Consider the following 21,748-nt stretch of genomic DNA (forward strand, 5'->3'; position numbering starts at 1 on the left):
CGCTCTCCAGGAGCTTTATCAAGCCATTACAAACAATACATGGACACAGAGGGTATATAAAGGCTCAGAGTGAGGTGAATACTAGTGAGGTATCATTTCGATGTTCACTAGTGGTAGTAGTAGTAGTAGTAGTAGTGGTGGTAGTGACAAAAGCAATTAATTCGTACATGAGTAAAAGGATATAAAAGCTATTACTTGGGTAACATAAAAATAGGTTGGACAAATATAAACTGGAATGAGGCAGGTTGTTTCAGTGTTCACTCTCTGTGCTTTGTGTAGTATAACAGGAGAGACTATGTGATGGCAGGGTTTACTGTTTTCAGGAGGATTCTTGCTAAGACTTCGGAGATGGTGAAGCTGCCGTTGTTTTGTTTAATTGTATTCGAAACAGCGATCAGTGCTGATTCAAGGCACTTGCGTGTGCGGAAATTAGTTTCTTTTATCACTAATTGGGCGTCTCTGAATTTCATAAGATGATTGGTGGAATTTCGGTGTTGTACACAGGCGTTGTTTAAGTTGTCGTTCCTACATGCATATATGTGTTCATTGAGGCGGGTGTCGAGGTTTCTTGCTGTTTCACCTACGTAGATCTTGTCACAGCCTCCACAGGGTATAGTGTAAACTCCTGCATTGACTGGTTCGTGGTACTTGGGTTTTGTCCTGGTTAGATCCTTTATTGAAGTGGTAGAAGCGATGGCGACTCTGGTGTTAGCTTGTGAAAGTACTTTTGAGACGTTTAGTGCAACCTGGCTGTTGGGAAGAATTATAACTTTGTTGGGAGTGGTGTTGATGCGTGGAGAATTGATGATCTGAAGAGCTCTTTTCTTGCAGTCTTTGATGAAAAAAGAAGGAAATTGTAACTCAGTGAATGTTTGGTGAATGTAAGTACATTCCTCGTCAAGAAACTCAGGACTACAAATTCGGTATGCTCTTAGGAAAAACCCGATGATGATGCCTCTTTTGGTCTTGGTATCTTGACTGGAATAGAAGTGTGTGAGATCATTTTTATTGGTGGGTTTCCGATAAACTTGAAATCTTAGGTTGTTGTCTACTTTGTGAATGAGGACGTCGAGGAAAGGTAGCTTGTCATTGGACTCTTCTTCTAGTGTAAACTGAATCGCTGGTTCAACTGCGTTGAGCCTTGCCTGAAGATCCCGTACATCAAAACGTTTTGGAGTTATTACGAGGACATCGTCCACGTAACGTAACCAAGTGACGCTTGAAGGGATGATGTTGGCGAAGTGTTCGGACTCTAGGTGTTCCATGTATAAGTTGGCTAGGACGGCACTTATTGGGGACCCCATTCCCATGCCGTAGGTTTGTTTGTAGAGCTTGTTATTGAAGGAAAAACAGTTGAAGTTAACACAGAGTTCAATCAAGTCAACAAAATCTCCGGGAGGTAAAGGAAGATTAAGGTCCTGGTTGACTTTACGTCGTAGAACCTCGATGGTTTTTTTGGTAGGTACTTTTGTGAAGAGGGAAGTCACATCCAAACTGCTTAGTTTCTTGTTACGGATGGAGAGGTTACGGATGCGGTTGAGAAGGTCGCCTGAGTGTTTAAGATGAGCGGGGCTGATGGTCCCCAGAAGGCAGGAAAGATGTTTGGCAAGAACTCCGGCTAGTTTGTGTGGAGCACTGCCTATTCCTGACGTGATTGGTCTGAGAGGAATATTGTGTTTATGGGTCTTGGGTAAACCATACATGTGTGCTGGTTTAGGGTTGCTTGGTAACAAGTACAGAAGTTTCTTCCCTTCTCTAGTGCGTTTGAGTATTTGTCTGCTTTTGTATAGAAAGTCTTTGGTGAGCGTCTCCCACTGTTGAGTGCTGATAGGTTCGTATGTAGATTGATCATTCAAAAGGTCCATCATTTTAGTGTTGTAGTCACTGGTGTTGAGTATGACGACTCCACCTCCTTTGTCGGCGGTGGTGACGATAATGTTCGGGTCGTTGGCGAGGTCCTTAAGGGCAGTGATGTATCTTCTAGGAAGATTAGAAGAAGAAGGTTCACATAAAGCTGCAGTGAGAAGGCCCTGTATATAACCCTTCTGGAAGTTGCTGTCACTGTGTCTATGGTTCCTGGTAACAAGATTGAGTTGATAGTTAGGTTTGCGTATGTTGGTGGTAAATTTGAGCCCCAGACTCAGTGCTTGTTTCTCGTAGTCGGTTAAGGTGCGTGACGAACCTATCAGCACTCAACAGTGGGAGACGCTCACCAAAGACTTTCTATACAAAAGCAGACAAATACTCAAACGCACTAGAGAAGGGAAGAAACTTCTGTACTTGTTACCAAGCAACCCTAAACCAGCACACATGTATGGTTTACCCAAGACCCATAAACACAATATTCCTCTCAGACCAATCACGTCAGGAATAGGCAGTGCTCCACACAAACTAGCCGGAGTTCTTGCCAAACATCTTTCCTGCCTTCTGGGGACCATCAGCCCCGCTCATCTTAAACACTCAGGCGACCTTCTCAACCGCATCCGTAACCTCTCCATCCGTAACAAGAAACTAAGCAGTTTGGATGTGACTTCCCTCTTCACAAAAGTACCTACCAAAAAAACCATCGAGGTTCTACGACGTAAAGTCAACCAGGACCTTAATCTTCCTTTACCTCCCGGAGATTTTGTTGACTTGATTGAACTCTGTGTTAACTTCAACTGTTTTTCCTTCAATAACAAGCTCTACAAACAAACCTACGGCATGGGAATGGGGTCCCCAATAAGTGCCGTCCTAGCCAACTTATACATGGAACACCTAGAGTCCGAACACTTCGCCAACATCATCCCTTCAAGCGTCACTTGGTTACGTTACGTGGACGATGTCCTCGTAATAACTCCAAAACGTTTTGATGTACGGGATCTTCAGGCAAGGCTCAACGCAGTTGAACCAGCGATTCAGTTTACACTAGAAGAAGAGTCCAATGACAAGCTACCTTTCCTCGACGTCCTCATTCACAAAGTAGACAACAACCTAAGATTTCAAGTTTATCGGAAACCCACCAATAAAAATGATCTCACACACTTCTATTCCAGTCAAGATACCAAGACCAAAAGAGGCATCATCATCGGGTTTTTCCTAAGAGCATACCGAATTTGTAGTCCTGAGTTTCTTGACGAGGAATGTACTTACATTCACCAAACATTCACTGAGTTACAATTTCCTTCTTTTTTCATCAAAGACTGCAAGAAAAGAGCTCTTCAGATCATCAATTCTCCACGCATCAACACCACTCCCAACAAAGTTATAATTCTTCCCAACAGCCAGGTTGCACTAAACGTCTCAAAAGTACTTTCACAAGCTAACACCAGAGTCGCCATCGCTTCTACCACTTCAATAAAGGATCTAACCAGGACAAAACCCAAGTACCACGAACCAGTCAATGCAGGAGTTTACACTATACCCTGTGGAGGCTGTGACAAGATCTACGTAGGTGAAACAGCAAGAAACCTCGACACCCGCCTCAATGAACACATATATGCATGTAGGAACGACAACTTAAACAACGCCTGTGTACAACACCGAAATTCCACCAATCATCTTATGAAATTCAGAGACGCCCAATTAGTGATAAAAGAAACTAATTTCCGCACACGCAAGTGCCTTGAATCAGCACTGATCGCTGTTTCGAATACAATTAAACAAAACAACGGCAGCTTCACCATCTCCGAAGTCTTAGCAAGAATCCTCCTGAAAACAGTAAACCCTGCCATCACATAGTCTCTCCTGTTATACTACACAAAGCACAGAGAGTGAACACTGAAACAACCTGCCTCATTCCAGTTTATATTTGTCCAACCTATTTTTATGTTACCCAAGTAATAGCTTTTATATCCTTTTACTCATGTACGAATTAATTGCTTTTGTCACTACCACCACTACTACTACTACTACTACTACCACTAGTGAACATCGAAATGATACCTCACTAGTATTCACCTCACTCTGAGCCTTTATATACCCTCTGTGTCCATGTATTGTTTGTAATGGCTTGATAAAGCTCCTGGAGAGCGAAACGTTGCTACAATAAATGTCACATTAGTTGCACTTGTGTCCTTTTACTTTACATATTGTCGGTAATTCTACCAACTTTATTACAATCTAAATCTTTTGTTTAGTTCATCACGTACTTCTTGGTCACTCTTCGTCAGCTCCCCTCCTTCTTTCCTCAGCCTGATTACCTGGTCCTTGACTGTTGTTTTTCTCCTAATGTGACTGTATAACAACTTTGGTTCAGATTTGGCTTTTGATGCTATGTCGTTCATGTATTGACTCTGGGCCTCTCTCCTTATCCCTGTATATTGGTTTCTGGTTCTTCTGCTCATCTCCTTGTTCTCTTGAGTTATTTGCCTTCTATACCTTTTCCATGTTCTAGCACACTTGGCTTTGGCCTCTTTACACCTGCATTTAAACCATGGGTTCACTCTGGTCTTACCATTTTTTTCTGTTGCTCTTTGGTATGAACCTTTCCTCTGCCTCCCTGCACTTAGTCACTATTTCCATCATTTCATTTACTGTCTTTCCATCTAGTTCTCTTTCCCACTGCACTTCATGCAGGAAACTTCTCATTCCTATGTGTGTGCGTGTGTGCGCGCGCTCTTCCTCTTGCTTCCTGCCATATTTTCTCCCTTCTTGCCTCGTGGACCCTGTCATAACCAGTCTTAAAACTAGGTATGAAGCCCACCTCCACCTTCTAACCAGCCTGAAAGCTGAAGAAAAATCATCCTGACATCCATGTGAACCATTAGTATCTTAACTTCTTCAATTCTATATTCCCTTGGTTAAGAACATAAGAACATAAGAAAGGAGGAACACTGCAGCAGGCCTGTTGGCCCATACTAGGCAAGTCCTTTACAATCCATCCCACTAACTAAACATTTGCCCAACCCAATTTTCAATGCTACCCAAGAAATAAGCTCTGATAATTATCCACTCATTTGCAAGTCCCACTCAAATCCAACCTCATATATTTATCCAACCTAAATTTGAAACTACCCAAACTAGGTAGACTGTTCCACTCATCAACTACCCTATTTCTAAACCAATACACAGATGACAGCAAGGAAATGAGTGAGCTACTCAAGTCCCAATATGACTCAGTTTTTAGCAAGCCGCTAACCAGACTGAGAGTCGAAGATCAAAATGAATTTTTTATGAGAGAGCCACAAAATTTGATTAACACAAGCCTATCCGATGTTATCCTGACGCCAAATGACTTCGAACAGGCGATAAATGACATGCCCATGCACTCTGCCCCAGGGCCAGACTCATGGAACTCTGTGTTCATCAAGAACTGCAAGAAGCCCCTATCACGAGCCTTTTCCATCCTATGGAGAGGGAGCATGGACACGGGGGTCGTCCCACAGTTACTAAAACAACAGACATAGCCCCACTCCACAAAGGGGGCAGTAAAGCAACAGCAAAGAACTACAGACCAATAGCACTAACATCCCATATCATAAAAATCTTTGAAAGGGTCCTAAGAAGCAAGATCACCACCCATCTAGAAACCCATCAGTTACACAACCCAGGGCAACATGGGTTTAGAACAGGTCGCTCCTGTCTGTCTCAACTATTGGATCACTACGACAAGGTCCTAAATGCACTAGAAGACAAAAAGAATGCAGATGTAATATATACAGACTTTGCAAAAGCCTTCGACAAGTGTGACCATGGCGTAATAGCGCACAAAATGCGTGCTAAAGGAATAACAAGAAAAGTCGGTCGATGGATCTATAATTTCCTCACTAACAGAACACAGAGAGTAGTCGTCAACAGAGTAAAGTCCGAGGCAGCTACGGTGAAAAGCTCTGTTCCACAAGGCACAGTACTCGCTCCCATCTTGTTCCTCATCCTCATATCCGACATAGACAAGGATGTCAGCCACAGCACCGTGTCTTCCTTTGCAGATGACACCCGAATCTGCATGACAGTGTCTTCCATCGCAGACACTGCAAAGCTCCAGGCGGACATCAACCAAATCTTTCAGTGGGCTGCAGAAAACAATATGAAGTTCAACGATGAGAAATTTCAATTACTCAGATATGGTAAGCATGAGGAAATTAAATCTTCATCAGAGTACAAAACAAATTCTGGCCACAAAATAGAGCGAAACACCAACGTCAAAGACCTGGGAGTGATTATGTCGGAGGATCTCACCTTCAAGGACCATAACATTGTATCAATCGCATCTGCTAGAAAAATGACAGGATGGATAATGAGAACCTTCAAAACTAGGGAGGCCAAGCCCATGATGACACTTTTCAGGTCACTTGTTCTATCTAGGCTGGAATATTGCTGCACACTAACAGCACCTTTCAAGGCAGGTGAAATTGCCGACCTAGAAAATGTACAGAGAACTTTCACGGCGCGCATAACGGAGATAAAACACCTCAATTACTGGGAGCGCTTGAGGTTCCTAAACCTGTATTCCCTGGAACGCAGGAGGGAGAGATACATGATTATATACACCTGGAAAATCCTAGAGGGACTAGTACCGAACTTGCACACGAAAATCACTCACTACGAAAGCAAAAGACTTGGCAGACGATGCACCATCCCCCCAATGAAAAGCAGGGGTGTCACTAGCACGTTAAGAGACCATACAATAAGTGTCAGGGGCCCGAGACTGTTCAACTGCCTCCCAGCACACGTAAGGGGGATTACCAACAGACCCCTGGCAGTCTTCAAGCTGGCACTGGACAAGCACCTAAAGTCAGTTCCTGATCAGCCGGGCTGTGGCTCGTACGTTGGTTTGCGTGCAGCCAGCAGCAACAGCCTGGTTGATCAGGCGCTGATCCACCAGGAGGCCTGGTCACAGACCGGGCCGCGGGGGCGTTGACCCCCGGAACTCTCTCCAGGTAAACTCCAGGTATATACTATACCTTTACAATATTTATAAAATGATCCCCGAAATAGTTCATCCTAGCTGATTTTTTTTTGTACTCAGGTCAATTTTTAATGTCCAAGACTTAAGAACGTACACAGGAAATTCACCACCCTTTTATGTCACAGGTGGTGAACTTGGAGACGGGAGAGATGCTTCCAGAGCGCCAGGAGGGAGAGCTCTGCATTCGTGGACCCACCCTTATGATGGGCTATGCGAACGACCCGAAATCCACTGCTGAGGCCATAGATCCAGATGGCTGGTTCCACACGGGCGACATCGTGTACTATGACGATGAGAATTTTATCTATATAACTGACCGACTTAAGGATATCATCAAAGTTAAGGGACTACAGGTACGATTCCATACAATAACAACAACAACAACAACAACAACAACAACAATAATAATAATAATAATAATAAAGGTTTTCACAAATGATTTAATATGCATACTTGGTAATTAGTGAATAATTTAGAAATAAGACCTAGGCACAGTAAAAGTCCGATAAAACGAGCCCTTGCACAGCAGATGTCGGACAAAACGAACAAAAAATAATGCCAAAGGCTCAACATGTACGATTAATGGGATGGCCGATTAAAAAAGCCATGAAACGAACTAAATCCGGTTATACAGTGAATATAATGGTGTGGCTCGCATCCAGGGGACAAAATTAACCTAAAATGCTCTGCATAACCAGGAGCTTTCCATATAGTATGTCACTGATGTCGGCTATGGTCTGTATAAGTTGTACATGTACTTATAGTAATAAAGATTATTATTTATTTTATTTTATTAACACATCAGCCGATTCCCACCAAGGCAGGGTGGCCCGAAAAACAAAAACTTTCACCATCATTCACTCCATCCCTGTCTTGCCAGAAGGGTGCTTTACACTGCAGTTTTAAAACTGCAACATTAACACCCCTCCTTGAGAATGCAGACACTGTACTTCCCATCTCCAGGACTCATGTCCGGCCTGCCGGGTTTCTTGAACCCCTTCTGGATGATAGTTTTAGTAATCCCACACCTCCTCCTAATTTCCAAATTACGAATTCTCTGCATTATATTCACACCACACATTGACCTCAGACATGACATCTATACTGCCTCCAGCCTTCTCCTTGTTGCAACATTCATCACCCATGCTTCACACCCATATAAGAAAGTTGGAACAACTATACTCTCATACATTCCCCTATGCTTCCACGGACGAAGTTGTCTCCACAGACTCCTAAGAGCACCACTCACCCTTTTCCCCTCATCAATTCTGTGATTCACCTCATCCTTCACAGATCCATCTGCTGACACGTCCACTCCCAAATATCTGATTATTATATTATTATTAGAAATATTTTACAAATTGATGATTTTTTTCATAAAGGGGTAAAGGGCAGATATATTACTAAATCTCAAAAACTTACAAACATTATTTTTTAGGATGAAAATATAGTATATTACAGTATTTTCCACGATGATAAAATCGGCTTATCATTATTTTATCAGAAGTGAGCGTCCAAAAACACATTTGTCAGTGCCAGTTTGCTCCCAAATCCAATTTCCAGTATATTTGTTTATTCATTTGTTTGTTAATTTATCTTAATGAAACTTTATATGACAATAAATCATGCATGCTTATTCAGACAAAAAAATTTAATGAAATCAGATTAATAAATATCCTTAATTGGTTTTAAGTGTTCTCAAAATACTCTATTGCAAAACATATCTTCAGCATTCTTTCCAACATCAAACTACAAGTAACAAGTATCCACCTCTGCCTCCACTATCATCAACAACATCACCACTAAGGGACACCACCTCTGCCTCCACTATCATCAACAACATCACCACTAAGGGACACCACCTCTGCCTCCACTATCATCAACAACATCACCACTAAGGGACACCACCTCTGCCTCCACTATCATCAACAACATCGCCACTAAGGGACACCACCTCTGCCTCCACTATCATCAACAACATCACCACTAAGGGACACCACCTCTGCCTCCACTATCATCAACAACATCACCACTAAGGGACACCACCTCTGCCTCCACTATCATCAACAACATCACAACTAAGGGACACCACCTCTGCCTCCACTATCATCAACAACATCGCCACTAAGGGACACCACCTCTGCCTCCACTATCATCAACAACATCACCACTAAGGAACACCACCTCTGCCTCCACTATCATCAACAACATCACCACTAAGGGACACCACCTCTGCCTCCACTATCATCAACAACATCGCCACTAAGGGACACCACCTCTGCCTCCACTATCATCAACAACATCACCACTAAGGGACACCACCTCTGCCTCCACTATCATCAACAACATCACCACTAAGGGACACCACCTCTGCCTCCACTATCATCAACAACATCACCACTAAGGGACACCACCTCTGCCTCCACTATCATCAACAACATCGCCACTAAGGGACACCACCTCTGCCTCCACTATCATCAACAACATCACCACTAAGGGACACCACCTCTACCTCCACTATCATCAACAACATCACCACTAAGGGACACCACCTCTGCCTCCACTATCATCAACAACATCACCACTAAGGGACACCACCTCTGCCTCCACTATCATCAACATCACCACCACTAAGGGACACCACCTCTACCTCCACTATCATCAACAACATCACCACTAAGGGACACCACCTCTGCCTCCACTATCATCAACAACATCACCACTAAGGGACACCACCTCTGCCTCCACTATCATCAACATCACCACCACTAAGGGACACCACCTCTACCTCCACTATCATCAACAACATCACCACTAAGGGACACCACCTCTGCCTCCACTATCATCAACAACATCACCACTAAGGGACACCACCTCTGCCTCCACTATCACCAACAACATCACCACTAAGGGACACCACCTCTGCCTCCACTATCATCAACAACATCACCACTAAGGGACACCACCTCTGCCTCCACTATCATCAACAACATCACCACCACTAAGGGACACCACCTCTGCCTCCACTATCATCATCAACATCACCACTAAGGGACACCACCTCTGCCTCCACTATCATCAACAACATCACCACTAAGGGACACCACCTCTGCCTCCACTATCATCAACAACATCACCACTAAGGGACACCACCTCTACCTCCACTATCATCAACAACATCACCACTAAGGGACACCACCTCTGCCTCCACTATCATCAACAACATCACCACTAAGGGACACCACCTCTACCTCCACTATCATCAACAACATCACCACTAAGGGACACCACCTCTGCCTCCACTATCATCAACATCACCACTAAGGGACACCACCTCTGCCTCCACTATCATCAACAACATCACCACTAAGGGACACCACCTCTGCCTCCACTATCATCAACAACATCACCACTAAGGGACACCACCTCTGCCTCCACTATCATCAACAACATCACCACTAAGGGACACCACCTCTACCTCCACTATCATCAACAACATCACCACTAAGGGACACCACCTCTGCCTCCACTATCATCAACAACATCACCACTAAGGGACACCACCTCTGCCTCCACTATGATCAACAACATCACCACTAAGGGACACCACCTCTACCTCCACTATCATCAACAACATCACCACTAAGGGACACCACCTCTGCCTCCACTATCATCATCAACATCACCACTAAGGGACACCACCTCTGCCTCCACTATCATCAACATCACCACCACTAAGGGACACCACCTCTGCCTCCACTATCATCAACAACATCACCACTAAGGGACACCACCTCTGCGTCCACTATCATCAACATCACCACTAAGGGACACCACCTCTGCCTCCACTATCATCAACAACATCACCACTAAGGGACACCACCTCTGCCTCCACTATCATCAACAACATCACCACTAAGGGACACCACCTCTGCCTCCACTATGATCAACAACATCACCACTAAGGGACACCACCTCTACCTCCACTATCATCAACAACATCACCACTAAGAGACACCACCTCTGCCTCCACTATCATCAACAACATCACCACTAAGGGACACCACCTCTGCCTCCACTATCATCAACAACATCACCACTAAGGGACACCACCTCTGCCTCCACTATGATCAACAACATCACCACTAAGGGACACCACCTCTACCTCCACTATCATCAACAACATCACCACTAAGGGACACCACCTCTGCCTCCACTATCATCATCAACATCACCACTAAGGGACACCACCTCTGCCTCCACTATCATCAACATCACCACCACTAAGGGACACCACCTCTGCCTCCACTATCATCAACAACATCACCACTAAGGGACACCACCTCTGCCTCCACTATCATCAACATCACCACTAAGGGACACCACCTCTGCCTCCACTATCATCAACAACATCGCCACTAAGGGACACCACCTCTGCCTCCATTATCATCAACAACATCACCACTAAGGGACACCACCTCTGCCTCCACTATCATCAACATCACCACCACTAAGGGACACCACCTCTGCCTCCACTATCATCAACAACATCACCACTAAGGGACACCACCTCTGCCTCCTCTATCATCAACAACATCACCACTAAGGGACACCACCTCTGCCTCCACTATCATCAACAGCATCACCACTAAGGGACACCACCTCTACCTCCACTATCATCAACAACATCGCCACTAAGGGACACCACCTCTGCCTCCACTATCATCAACAACATCACCACTAAGGGACACCACCTCTGCCTCCACTATCATCAACAACATCACCACTAAGGGACACCACCTCTACCTCCACTATCATCAACAACATCACCACTAAGGGACACCACCTCTGCCTCCACTATCATCAACAACATCACCACTAAGGGACACCACCTCTGCCTCCACTATGATCAACAACATCACCACTAAGGGACACCACCTCTACCTCCACTATCATCAACAACATCACCACTAAGGGACACCACCTCTGCCTCCACTATCATCATCAACATCACCACTAAGGGACACCACCTCTGCCTCCACTATCATCAACATCACCACCACTAAGGGACACCACCTCTGCCTCCACTATCATCAACAACATCACCACTAAGGGACACCACCTCTGCGTCCACTATCATCAACATCACCACTAAGGGACACCACCTCTGCCTCCACTATCATCAACAACATCACCACTACGGGACACCACCTCTGCCTCCACTATCATCAACAACATCACCACTAAGGGACACCACCTCTGCCTCCACTATGATCAACAACATCACCACTAAGGGACACCACCTCTACCTCCACTATCATCAACAACATCACCACTAAGAGACACCACCTCTGCCTCCACTATCATCAACAACATCACCACTAAGGGACACCACCTCTGCCTCCACTATCATCAACAACATCACCACTAAGGGACACCACCTCTGCCTCCACTATGATCAACAACATCACCACTAAGGGACACCACCTCTACCTCCACTATCATCAACAACATCACCACTAAGGGACACCACCTCTGCCTCCACTATCATCATCAACATCACCACTAAGGGACACCACCTCTGCCTCCACTATCATCAACATCACCACCACTAAGGGACACCACCTCTGCCTCCACTATCATCAACAACATCACCACTAAGGGACACCACCTCTGCCTCCACTATCATCAACATCACCACTAAGGGACACCACCTCTGCCTCCACTATCATCAACAACATCGCCACTAAGGGACACCACCTCTGCCTCCATTATCATCAACAACATCACCACTAAGGGACACCACCTCTGCCTCCACTATCATCAACATCACCACCACTAAGGGACACCACCTCTGCCTCCACTATCATCAACAACATCACCACTAAGGGACACCACCTCTGCCTCCTCTATCATCAACAACATCACCACTAAGGGACACCACCTCTGCCTCCACTATCATCAACAGCATCACCACTAAGGGACACCACCTCTACCTCCACTATCATCAACAACATCGCCACTAAGGGACACCACCTCTGCCTCCACTATCATCAACAACATCACCACTAAGGGACACCACCTCTGCCTCCACTATCATCAACAACATCACCACTAAGGGACACCACCTCTGCCTCCACTATCATCAACAACATCACCACTAAGGGACACCACCTCTGCCTCCACTATCATCAACAACATCACCACTAAGGGACACCACCTCTGCCTCCACTATCATCAACAACATCACCACTAAGGGACACCACCTCTGCCTCCACTATCATCAACAACATCACCACTAAGGGACACCACCTCTACCTCCACTATCATCAACAACATCGCCACTAAGGGACACCACCTCTGCCTCCACTATCATCAACAACATGACCACTAAGGGACACCACCTCTGCCTCCACTATCATCAACAACATTGCCACTAAGGGACACCACCTCTGCCTCCACTATCATCATCAACATCACCACTAAGGGACACCACCTCTGCCTCCACTATCATCAACAACATCACCACTAAGGGACACCACCTCTGCCTCCACTATCATCAACAACATCACCACTAAGGGACACCACCTCTGCCTCCACTATCACCAACAACATCACCACTAAGGGACACCACCTCTGCCTCCACTATGATCAACAACATGACCACTAAGGGACACCACCTGCCATTCCAGACCACAGCATGAGTAAACAATCCCTTGCAACAACTGACTGTAACCAAATATATGCGAGAGAAACCTCAAGACATTCCTCGTCTGCATTTCTGAACAGCAGTATGCCAGCGGAATGGCTCTCTTGAATAACCGCTGTGTTTTACACTATCTCACGAAACTAATTGATCAATTACAAGGGCACACTATTCACTGTCAAAGAAGACACTTTAAAATGCAGAATCCTGGAATCATTCTACATCATAGATGAGCCAATTTCCCGGAAGCTGCTGGATTTGTTTCCTACATAGCAACAGACTAGAACACTACGGCAGTCTTACATATGTCTAACCGGAAACGATATCCTTAAAACACGACTGCAAACAAATCACAGAACGGGTCGGGCTGGAACTCATGGCAAGTGAGTCCCAAACTCACAGGTTACCGTGATATCCTTTGAGTCACACCATTCTGATAACAATAATCCGCCTAGTTATATTTCTATACACCATAGCGAGGTCACCACGGGCTGCACCGTGACCACAAACGCAGAGTTTATGAATGAATCTCGCACCGTTATAGTGAGCGGCAGTACTGTGCATGTTAACTGGCACAGCGATGAAATATGAAATTTACTTGAAAAATTAATGTTTATTTAAAAAATACATAATGATATGAGAGATAATTGATTTAATAAGAGATATGACTACCCTTTGCTTTTAGAAGCATTGCTTCTAAAATGTTTTAGCAAGTTCTTCGTCGTGATACCAGGTCTTAATAACAGCAGCAGTTAGCTTCTCCACAGTTGAACAGTAAAGTTTTGAGATCCTGCCTTTGGTTATTGCCCATTGATTCTCAATGAGGCTGAAGTCAGAAGAGTTTCCAGTCCAATTTAGAATACTTTCCCTATTCTATTAGAACAATGTCAACATTTTTCTGGAAGCGTGGCATGGATTAAGATCCTGCTGGAAAATACCTTCGTCAGGAAAGTCTCTATCCACAATGGGAAGAAAATGAGTTACCATGTATTTGTCATTGTTCATCGTTCCCTGAAAATAACAAGCCATCCAGGGCCTTTAGCAGTAAAACCACCCCAAAACATTTTCTTAGGTGGGTGTTTTGGCGCTTATTGAAGTATCCATTCCGAAAAGGTTCGCCTTTGGTCCATCTCACTACCACTGATCTGGAACTCAAACACTTCATCTGAAATTATAATTTTTCTCCATTCACCTGTCGTCCATCCCTTACGATCACGTGCCCACTGCTACCATTTTTTTCTTCATAGCAACAGGCAATAACTGTTTCTTTACCGGCGTTCTGGCAGTTCTGCCAAATTCAAGGCGCCTTCGTCGAACAGTTGAAGAATCAACATTTTCGCCAGCTGAAACCAAAACTCTCTGTAGAGCTTTGCTGTTTTCTTGGGATCCTTCTCACAATTTATTAAAATACCCTTGTCATCATGAGGTGTTGTCTTGGGCTTTCTTCTACATCTTCCTCGACACAGCTCTCCACAATCACCAGTGTCGTCAGCTCTCTTCAGAATCTGACCAACAGTTGACTTTGCTAGGCTCAAATTTTTGGTGATCTGTCTGATACTCAGATCAGCATGTTTTCTAAGAACTACAATACTTGCACGCTTCGAAGGTGCAACATACATCCATGAATAGAAGGGAAGAATTTGGCAGAACCACATTCAATCACAGAGCATGCTTGCAGGAATAACCTTATAGAGCAAGAGCTGTTGTAGCACTGACGAGAGTCGCAGGGAAACACCACGGATGGGTGGTTGCCAGAAGTCAGTAGCAAACTCTTCTAAAAACAAAAGAATCCAAATTACATTAATTAAGGTGATTGCTAAGACATATTGTGAGATAATCACAAAAAATTACTCCTCTCAGTTAATTTGCACACTACTGTAGAGCATGACACAGCCACGCTGCTGTGAAATTTGTCTGTAAAAACCTGAATTTAAGGTCTTGGTGGGGCCCATACTAATCTGCATTTGGTTATGGTGTACAGAAATATACCTAATTTGATAAAACTTATTAGTCTAGTATGGTATATTGGATAACACACTGGACTGCCAGTTAAGGACTCACTTGCCACGTCTTCAAGCCCCACTCGTTCTTTAATTTGTTGTACCATAGTATTGTATTATACACAGTATTTTCACACAGTATAGTGTGGTTATGCCACAATGTTATGATTCTATAAAATACTTCATTCTATAGTTTTTTAGCACAAAAAATTTTATAGGCTAAGAGCTGTTACCTTGCCTCAGCTTATTTTAAAGTCCAGCTCTATGTAAGGTATACTGCCACCTCCAGGATGCGTCCCACAACAGTCGACTAACAACCAAGTACCTTTTTACTGCTAGGTGAACAGGGACAGCAGATGTAAGGAAACATACCCATCATTTCTACCCATGCTGGGGATCAAAACCACTGACACTCAGTCAGGTGAGTGCGCTACTAACTGAGCCGTGGGACTTTTCTCAGCACAACTCCAGGATATTTTCTAACATTCAACTTTCAATGTTCTACGGTTCATTGAGGGGTAATATAAACTGTATAATTATCGTTGATCTTTTATTTTATAAAATAATTACCTCTGGTGGCAGAAATTTATGTACACTGCTTATAACTGTACTGTTGCCAGGTGTGCCCGAGCGAGCTGGAGAGGTTGGCTAGCAACATGGAAGGTGTGGCAGAGGTGGTGGTGGTAGGTGTGCCCAGTGACAGGTTTGGTGAGGTACCCCGAGCCTGGGTAGTGCCGGCCCCTAATGCTCACCTAAACCCTGCCCACCTGCAAGCCTATGTCGCAGGTAAGCTCATTAAGGTTGTGTGGGGGGAGGGGTGGCAGTCACTCTTGGTAAATACTTTTATGGAGTTCGTGTGTTTTTTTTTTTCCTTAGATTTTACAATGCAGTGTTGAGTGACTCGTTTTCTAACATTTGTGTATCTTTGCACAACACTTGTGTATCTTTGTACAACACTTGTGTACCTTTGTACAACACTTGTGTATCTTTGTACAACACTTGTGTATCTTTGTACGACACTTGTGTATCTTTATACGACACTTGTGTACCTTTGTACAACACTTGAGTATCTTTGTACAACACTTGTGTATCTTTGTACGACACTTGTGTACCTTTGTGCGACACTTGTGTACCTTTGTACAACACTTGAGTATCTTTGTACAACACTTGTGTATCTTTGTACGACACTTGTGTACCTTTGTGCGACACTTGTGTACCTTTGTACAACACTTGTGTATCTTTGTACAACATTTGTGTATCTTTGTACGACACTTGTGTACCTTTGTACAACACTTGTGTACCTTTGTACAACACTTGTGTATCTTTGTACGACACTTGTGTACCTTTGTACGACACTTGTGTACCTTTGTACAACACTTGTGTATCTTTGTACAACACTTGTGTACCTTTGTACAACACTTGTGTATCTTTGTACGACACTTGTGCACCTTTGTACGACACTTATGTACCTTTGTACGACACTTGTGTACCTTTGTACGACACATGTGTACCTTTGTACGACACTTGTGTACCTTTGTACGACACTTGTGTACCTTTGTACAACACTTGTGTACCTTTGTACGACACTTGTGTACCTATGTACGAAACTTGTGTACCTTTGTACGACACTTGTGTACCTTTGTACGACACTTGTGTACCTTTGTACATCATTTGTGTACCTTTGTACGACACTTCTGTACCTTTGTACATCATTTGTGTACCTTTGTACGACACTTGTGTACCTTTGTACATCATTTGTGTACCTTTGTACGACACTTGTGTACCTTTGTACATCATTTGTGTACCTTTGTACATCATTTGTGTACCTTTGTACGACACTTGTGTACCTTTGTACGACACTAGTGTATCTTTGCACAACACGTGTTTATCTTTGTGCAACACCTGTGTATCCTCACGAACAATTTGCAGTTATTTCTGGTAAAACAAAAACTGTTATCTGTTCCAGCTCGCCACAGGAGCAATGAATAACGAGAATTTCATTAAACTCGCTCTACATAAATTAAATATTCACACTATTGTGTATGAAACAAGAATGAGAAGCAACTGCGAAGTCGCTAGTAGCAGACTCACTGCACGCTACGTATACTGGATGGTCTTTTAGAAAGACGCTGAGGGCCTTTTGAGATCGATCTGCGTGTAAAGCCCAAGTGCTAAAAGATTCTCTCGTCAATAGTGTCAAAATCTGCTGAGCAACCTACGTCACTTGATGTACGCCTGTTCTGGTTATCTACTGTAGCTTGAAGCCACTCTAAGAATTTTAGGAGCTCAAGAAGTGATTCCCTTTGAATAATTATCCTTGCTGCAAGCTCACAACACAGCCCAGCTGACTAATGCTGATCATTCGAGTGATGTCCCTGAGGCACCTCCTTCCTGTTGTGGCGTCAGGCTTGTTTCTAGTACATATGTCACAGAGTCTTGGATACCTTTGAAGATCCTAAGCTGTGCCACCTGGCTACAACTGAAAGAAGACTTCTAACATGCAGTCTATGCGACAGTAACTGGAAAACGAGGGCTCCAGACACTTAAGATGTACCACTGATCTTGTTGTGTAACCACGAACACTGCAGTAGGTTGTGGTACAATTACAAGACAATGATGACTTCACAATGCGAAGTCTTCACAGAAAAAGTTTGCAAGATTTTAATAAATTTATACACGTGAGAGAATGTAAGTATGGTAGTGAGGGAGTGGTGGACCAATCTAATCTCGCCAATAAAATCCCACATACCAATGCCCATGCCGGGGACTACCTAGATGGGAATTTCCCAAATTCCTTCTATCTTGCACCAACTGAGCCCTCGGAAGTCACCGAGATTATAAAGTCACTTAAAAATAACTCAGGGAATCTGTCTCATATCCCACCATTACTGTACAAGCGAGCGGCCCATGTCCTTTCGCATGCTATTTCATTACTTTTTAACAAGTCACTAGAAACTAGCACCTTCCCGAAACTACTCAAGATGGCAAGGGTTACACCAATACATAAAGGTGGTGACCCTACAGACTTAAACAACTATAGGCCAATATCAAACTTACCATTGCTATCCAAAATCTTTGAGAAACTCGTGCACAGGAGACTATATTCATTTATAAAGGCACAAAACCTACTCAACCCCTGCCAATTTGGATTCAGGAAAAATAAAAGCACTAATGATGCAATCATAAAAATGCTAGATCTGCTTTACACAGCATTGGAAAATAAGGAATATCCACTAGGAATTTTTATTGGCCTAAGAAAAGCTTTTGACACAGTAGACCACGACATCCTACTCCACAAACTTGACCATTACGGTATAAGAGGCCATGCGCTTGCTTATTTCAAATCTTACCTTACTAATAGGTATCAGTATGTCACCATTAAAGACACAGCATCAACAACACGGCCACTTGATACTGGAGTTCCGCAGGGAAGTGTCCTTGGTCCCCTGCTCTTCCTCATATACATCAATGATCTTCCATACGTATCCCAACACCTGAAACCCAATCTCTTTGCTGACGACACGACTTATGTCATCTCTCACCCTAATCTTGCCACCCTCAACACCATTGTTAACGAGGAGCTGATCAAAATATCGACTTGGATGACAGCCAATAAACTTACGCTTAACATTGACAAAACCTACTATATTATGTTTGGTAGCAGAGCAGGAGATGCACAAATTAACATTAAGCTCGACAACACTCTAATTACCAGACATAATGAGGGCAAATTCCTAGGCCTATACCTTGACAACAACCTGAATTTCAGCACCCATATCCAACACATAACCAATAAAGTATCCAAAACGGTTGGGATCCTCTCCAAGATACGATACTACGTGCCGCAAAATGCCCTTCTCACACTATACCACTCATTTATCCATACCTCACCTATGCTATTTGTGCTTGGGGATCAACTGCAGCAACACACCTAAAGCCAATAATAACCCAACAAAAAGCTGCAGTAAGAATAATCACTAAATCCCATCCCTGGCAACACACACCCCCCACTCTTCATAGATCTAAACTTACTCCCTGTTCAGTACATCCACACTTACTACTGTGCAATCTACATCTACAGGACCTTAAACTCCAATATCAACCTTGACCTAAAACGCTTTCTTGATAGTTGTGACAGAACCCACAGGCATAACACCAGACACAAACATCTCTACGACATTCCCCGTGTCCGACTAAACCTTTACAAAAATTCAATGTATGTCAAAGGCCCTAAAATCTGGAACACCCTACCTGAGAACTCTAGAACTGCAGACACATTCATCACCTTCAAAACTACCATTAGAAAACATCTTATCTCCCTGATAAACCCCATCAACTAACTACACGAATACCACCTGGTGGTTCACACTTACACTCACTCACCCATTTGACCATGAACAGAAATATTAATCTCAATCTTAAAATAATGAATCCTATGATACTCCAATACTGAAACTATGTACTGTGCCAAAACAAAAGCATTCACATTGCTAAACTCACAAACTAGTATTTAGTCACTTAGCCATAATACCAACTTACCTCATAATTTGTAATATTTTAAAATAAAGAATTAAACTAATTCTGCCCGAAATGCCTAGCCATGCTAGGCGTTCTAGTGGTACACTCTGTAATCATTATTTAACTACATGTAAATCACACAATAACCAAATTCTGTAAATTCAACATTGTAATCCTTATAGAAAATAAACTTTGAATTTGAATTTGAATTTGAATCTCTGGGTGGATGGTGGTGGTCGACCGGGTCATCACATAATAGTAACTGTGAGTTACCTACTCATATCTGATCTCTCTCTCTCTCTCTCTCTCTCTCTCTCTCTCTCTCTCTCTCTCTCTCTCTCTCTCTCTCTCTCTCTCTCTCTCTCTCTCTCTCTCTCTCTCTATCTCCACACAAACACGAAACAAGTATGTGTCTATCGACAAGTGGCTCTGACCAATAGTAACTAACACACATACATTATTAATACATATTTCGGTTTATATCTCAGATATCTTTGTCTGTTTATCTATATTTCTTGTCCTGATAAATTAGACACATGTGCAACATTTGGGTATCTATAATGAGGAAACGTTAAGATAAGATAAGATTTCGTTCGGATTTTTAACCCCGGAGGGTTAGCCACCCAGGATAACCCAAGAAAGTCAGTGCGTCATCGAGGACTGTCTAACTTATTTCCATTGGGGTCCTTAATCTTGTCCCCCAGGATGCGACCCACACCAGTCGACTAACACCCAGGTACCTATTTGCTGCTAGGTGAACAGGACAACAGGTGAAAGGTAACGTGTCGAAATGTTTCCACCCGCCGGGAATCGAACCCGGGCCCTCCGTGTGTGAAGCGGGAGCTTTAGCCACCAGGCCACCGGGCCACCCGTGCCGTAACGTTTCCTCATTAAAGATACCCAAATGTTGCACATGTGTCTAATTTGTCAACTTATCGGCTCTCTGAACCATTTATCTACATTTCTTGTTCTGCTTCAGAGCGAGTGTCGGCTTTCAAGCAGCTGAGAGGAGGCGTTGAGGTGGTCCACTCCCTACCCAAGAACTCCCTCGGCAAGGTGCTCAGGCGACAACTTAGGGACTCCTACGTTTCCCTCAAGTCTACAATGTAAACGATATATGATGCAATGAGATTATTGTAAAAAAATAAAACTTTTGACATCCTCAGAATAAGTTGATATTTATATTTGCTTCTGTGAATGTTCAATGGTTAATAACTGGACTTGATAACAGTGCAGGGACGTAGGTAGGTGTGTGTGTGTGTGTGTGTGTGTGTGTACTCACCTAATTGTGGTTGCAGGGGTCGACACATAGCTCCTGGCCCCGCATCTTAACTGGTCGCTACTAGGTCACTCTCCCTGCTCCATGGGCTGTATCATACCTCTTCTTAAAGCTATGTTTGGTTCCTGCCTTAACTACATCAGTTTTCAGACTATTCCACTTCCTGACAACTCTATGACTGAAGAAGTACTTCCCAACATCCCTGTGACTCATCTGAAGCTTAAGTTTCCAATCGTAACCCCTTGTTGCTGTGTCCCATCTCTGGAACATCTCTCTGTCCACCTTGTCGATTCTTCTCCGTATTTTATATATCGTTATCATATCTCCCCTATCTCTCCTGTCCTTCAGTGTCATCA

At 43.7% G+C, this 21,748-nt stretch overlaps 1 protein-coding gene across 1 annotated transcript in view; it reads left to right on the forward strand.

The window, feature by feature from the left end:
* The window catches only part of LOC128688799 (uncharacterized), a 158,765-nt gene extending 137,496 nt beyond the window's left edge, over positions 1–21,269 (forward strand). The window contains exons 9-11 of the mRNA XM_070085687.1: positions 7,015–7,242; positions 16,216–16,381; positions 21,093–21,269. Of these exons, the coding sequence (XP_069941788.1) occupies positions 7,015–7,242; positions 16,216–16,381; positions 21,093–21,223 (525 nt within the window). The 3' untranslated portion in view covers positions 21,224–21,269. The remainder of the gene's footprint in view (positions 1–7,014; positions 7,243–16,215; positions 16,382–21,092) is intronic.
* Positions 21,270–21,748: the final 479 nt, after the last annotated feature.

Source organism: Cherax quadricarinatus, chromosome 16, assembly GCF_038502225.1.
Source record: "Cherax quadricarinatus isolate ZL_2023a chromosome 16, ASM3850222v1, whole genome shotgun sequence".
Taxonomy (NCBI): domain Eukaryota; kingdom Metazoa; phylum Arthropoda; class Malacostraca; order Decapoda; family Parastacidae; genus Cherax; species Cherax quadricarinatus.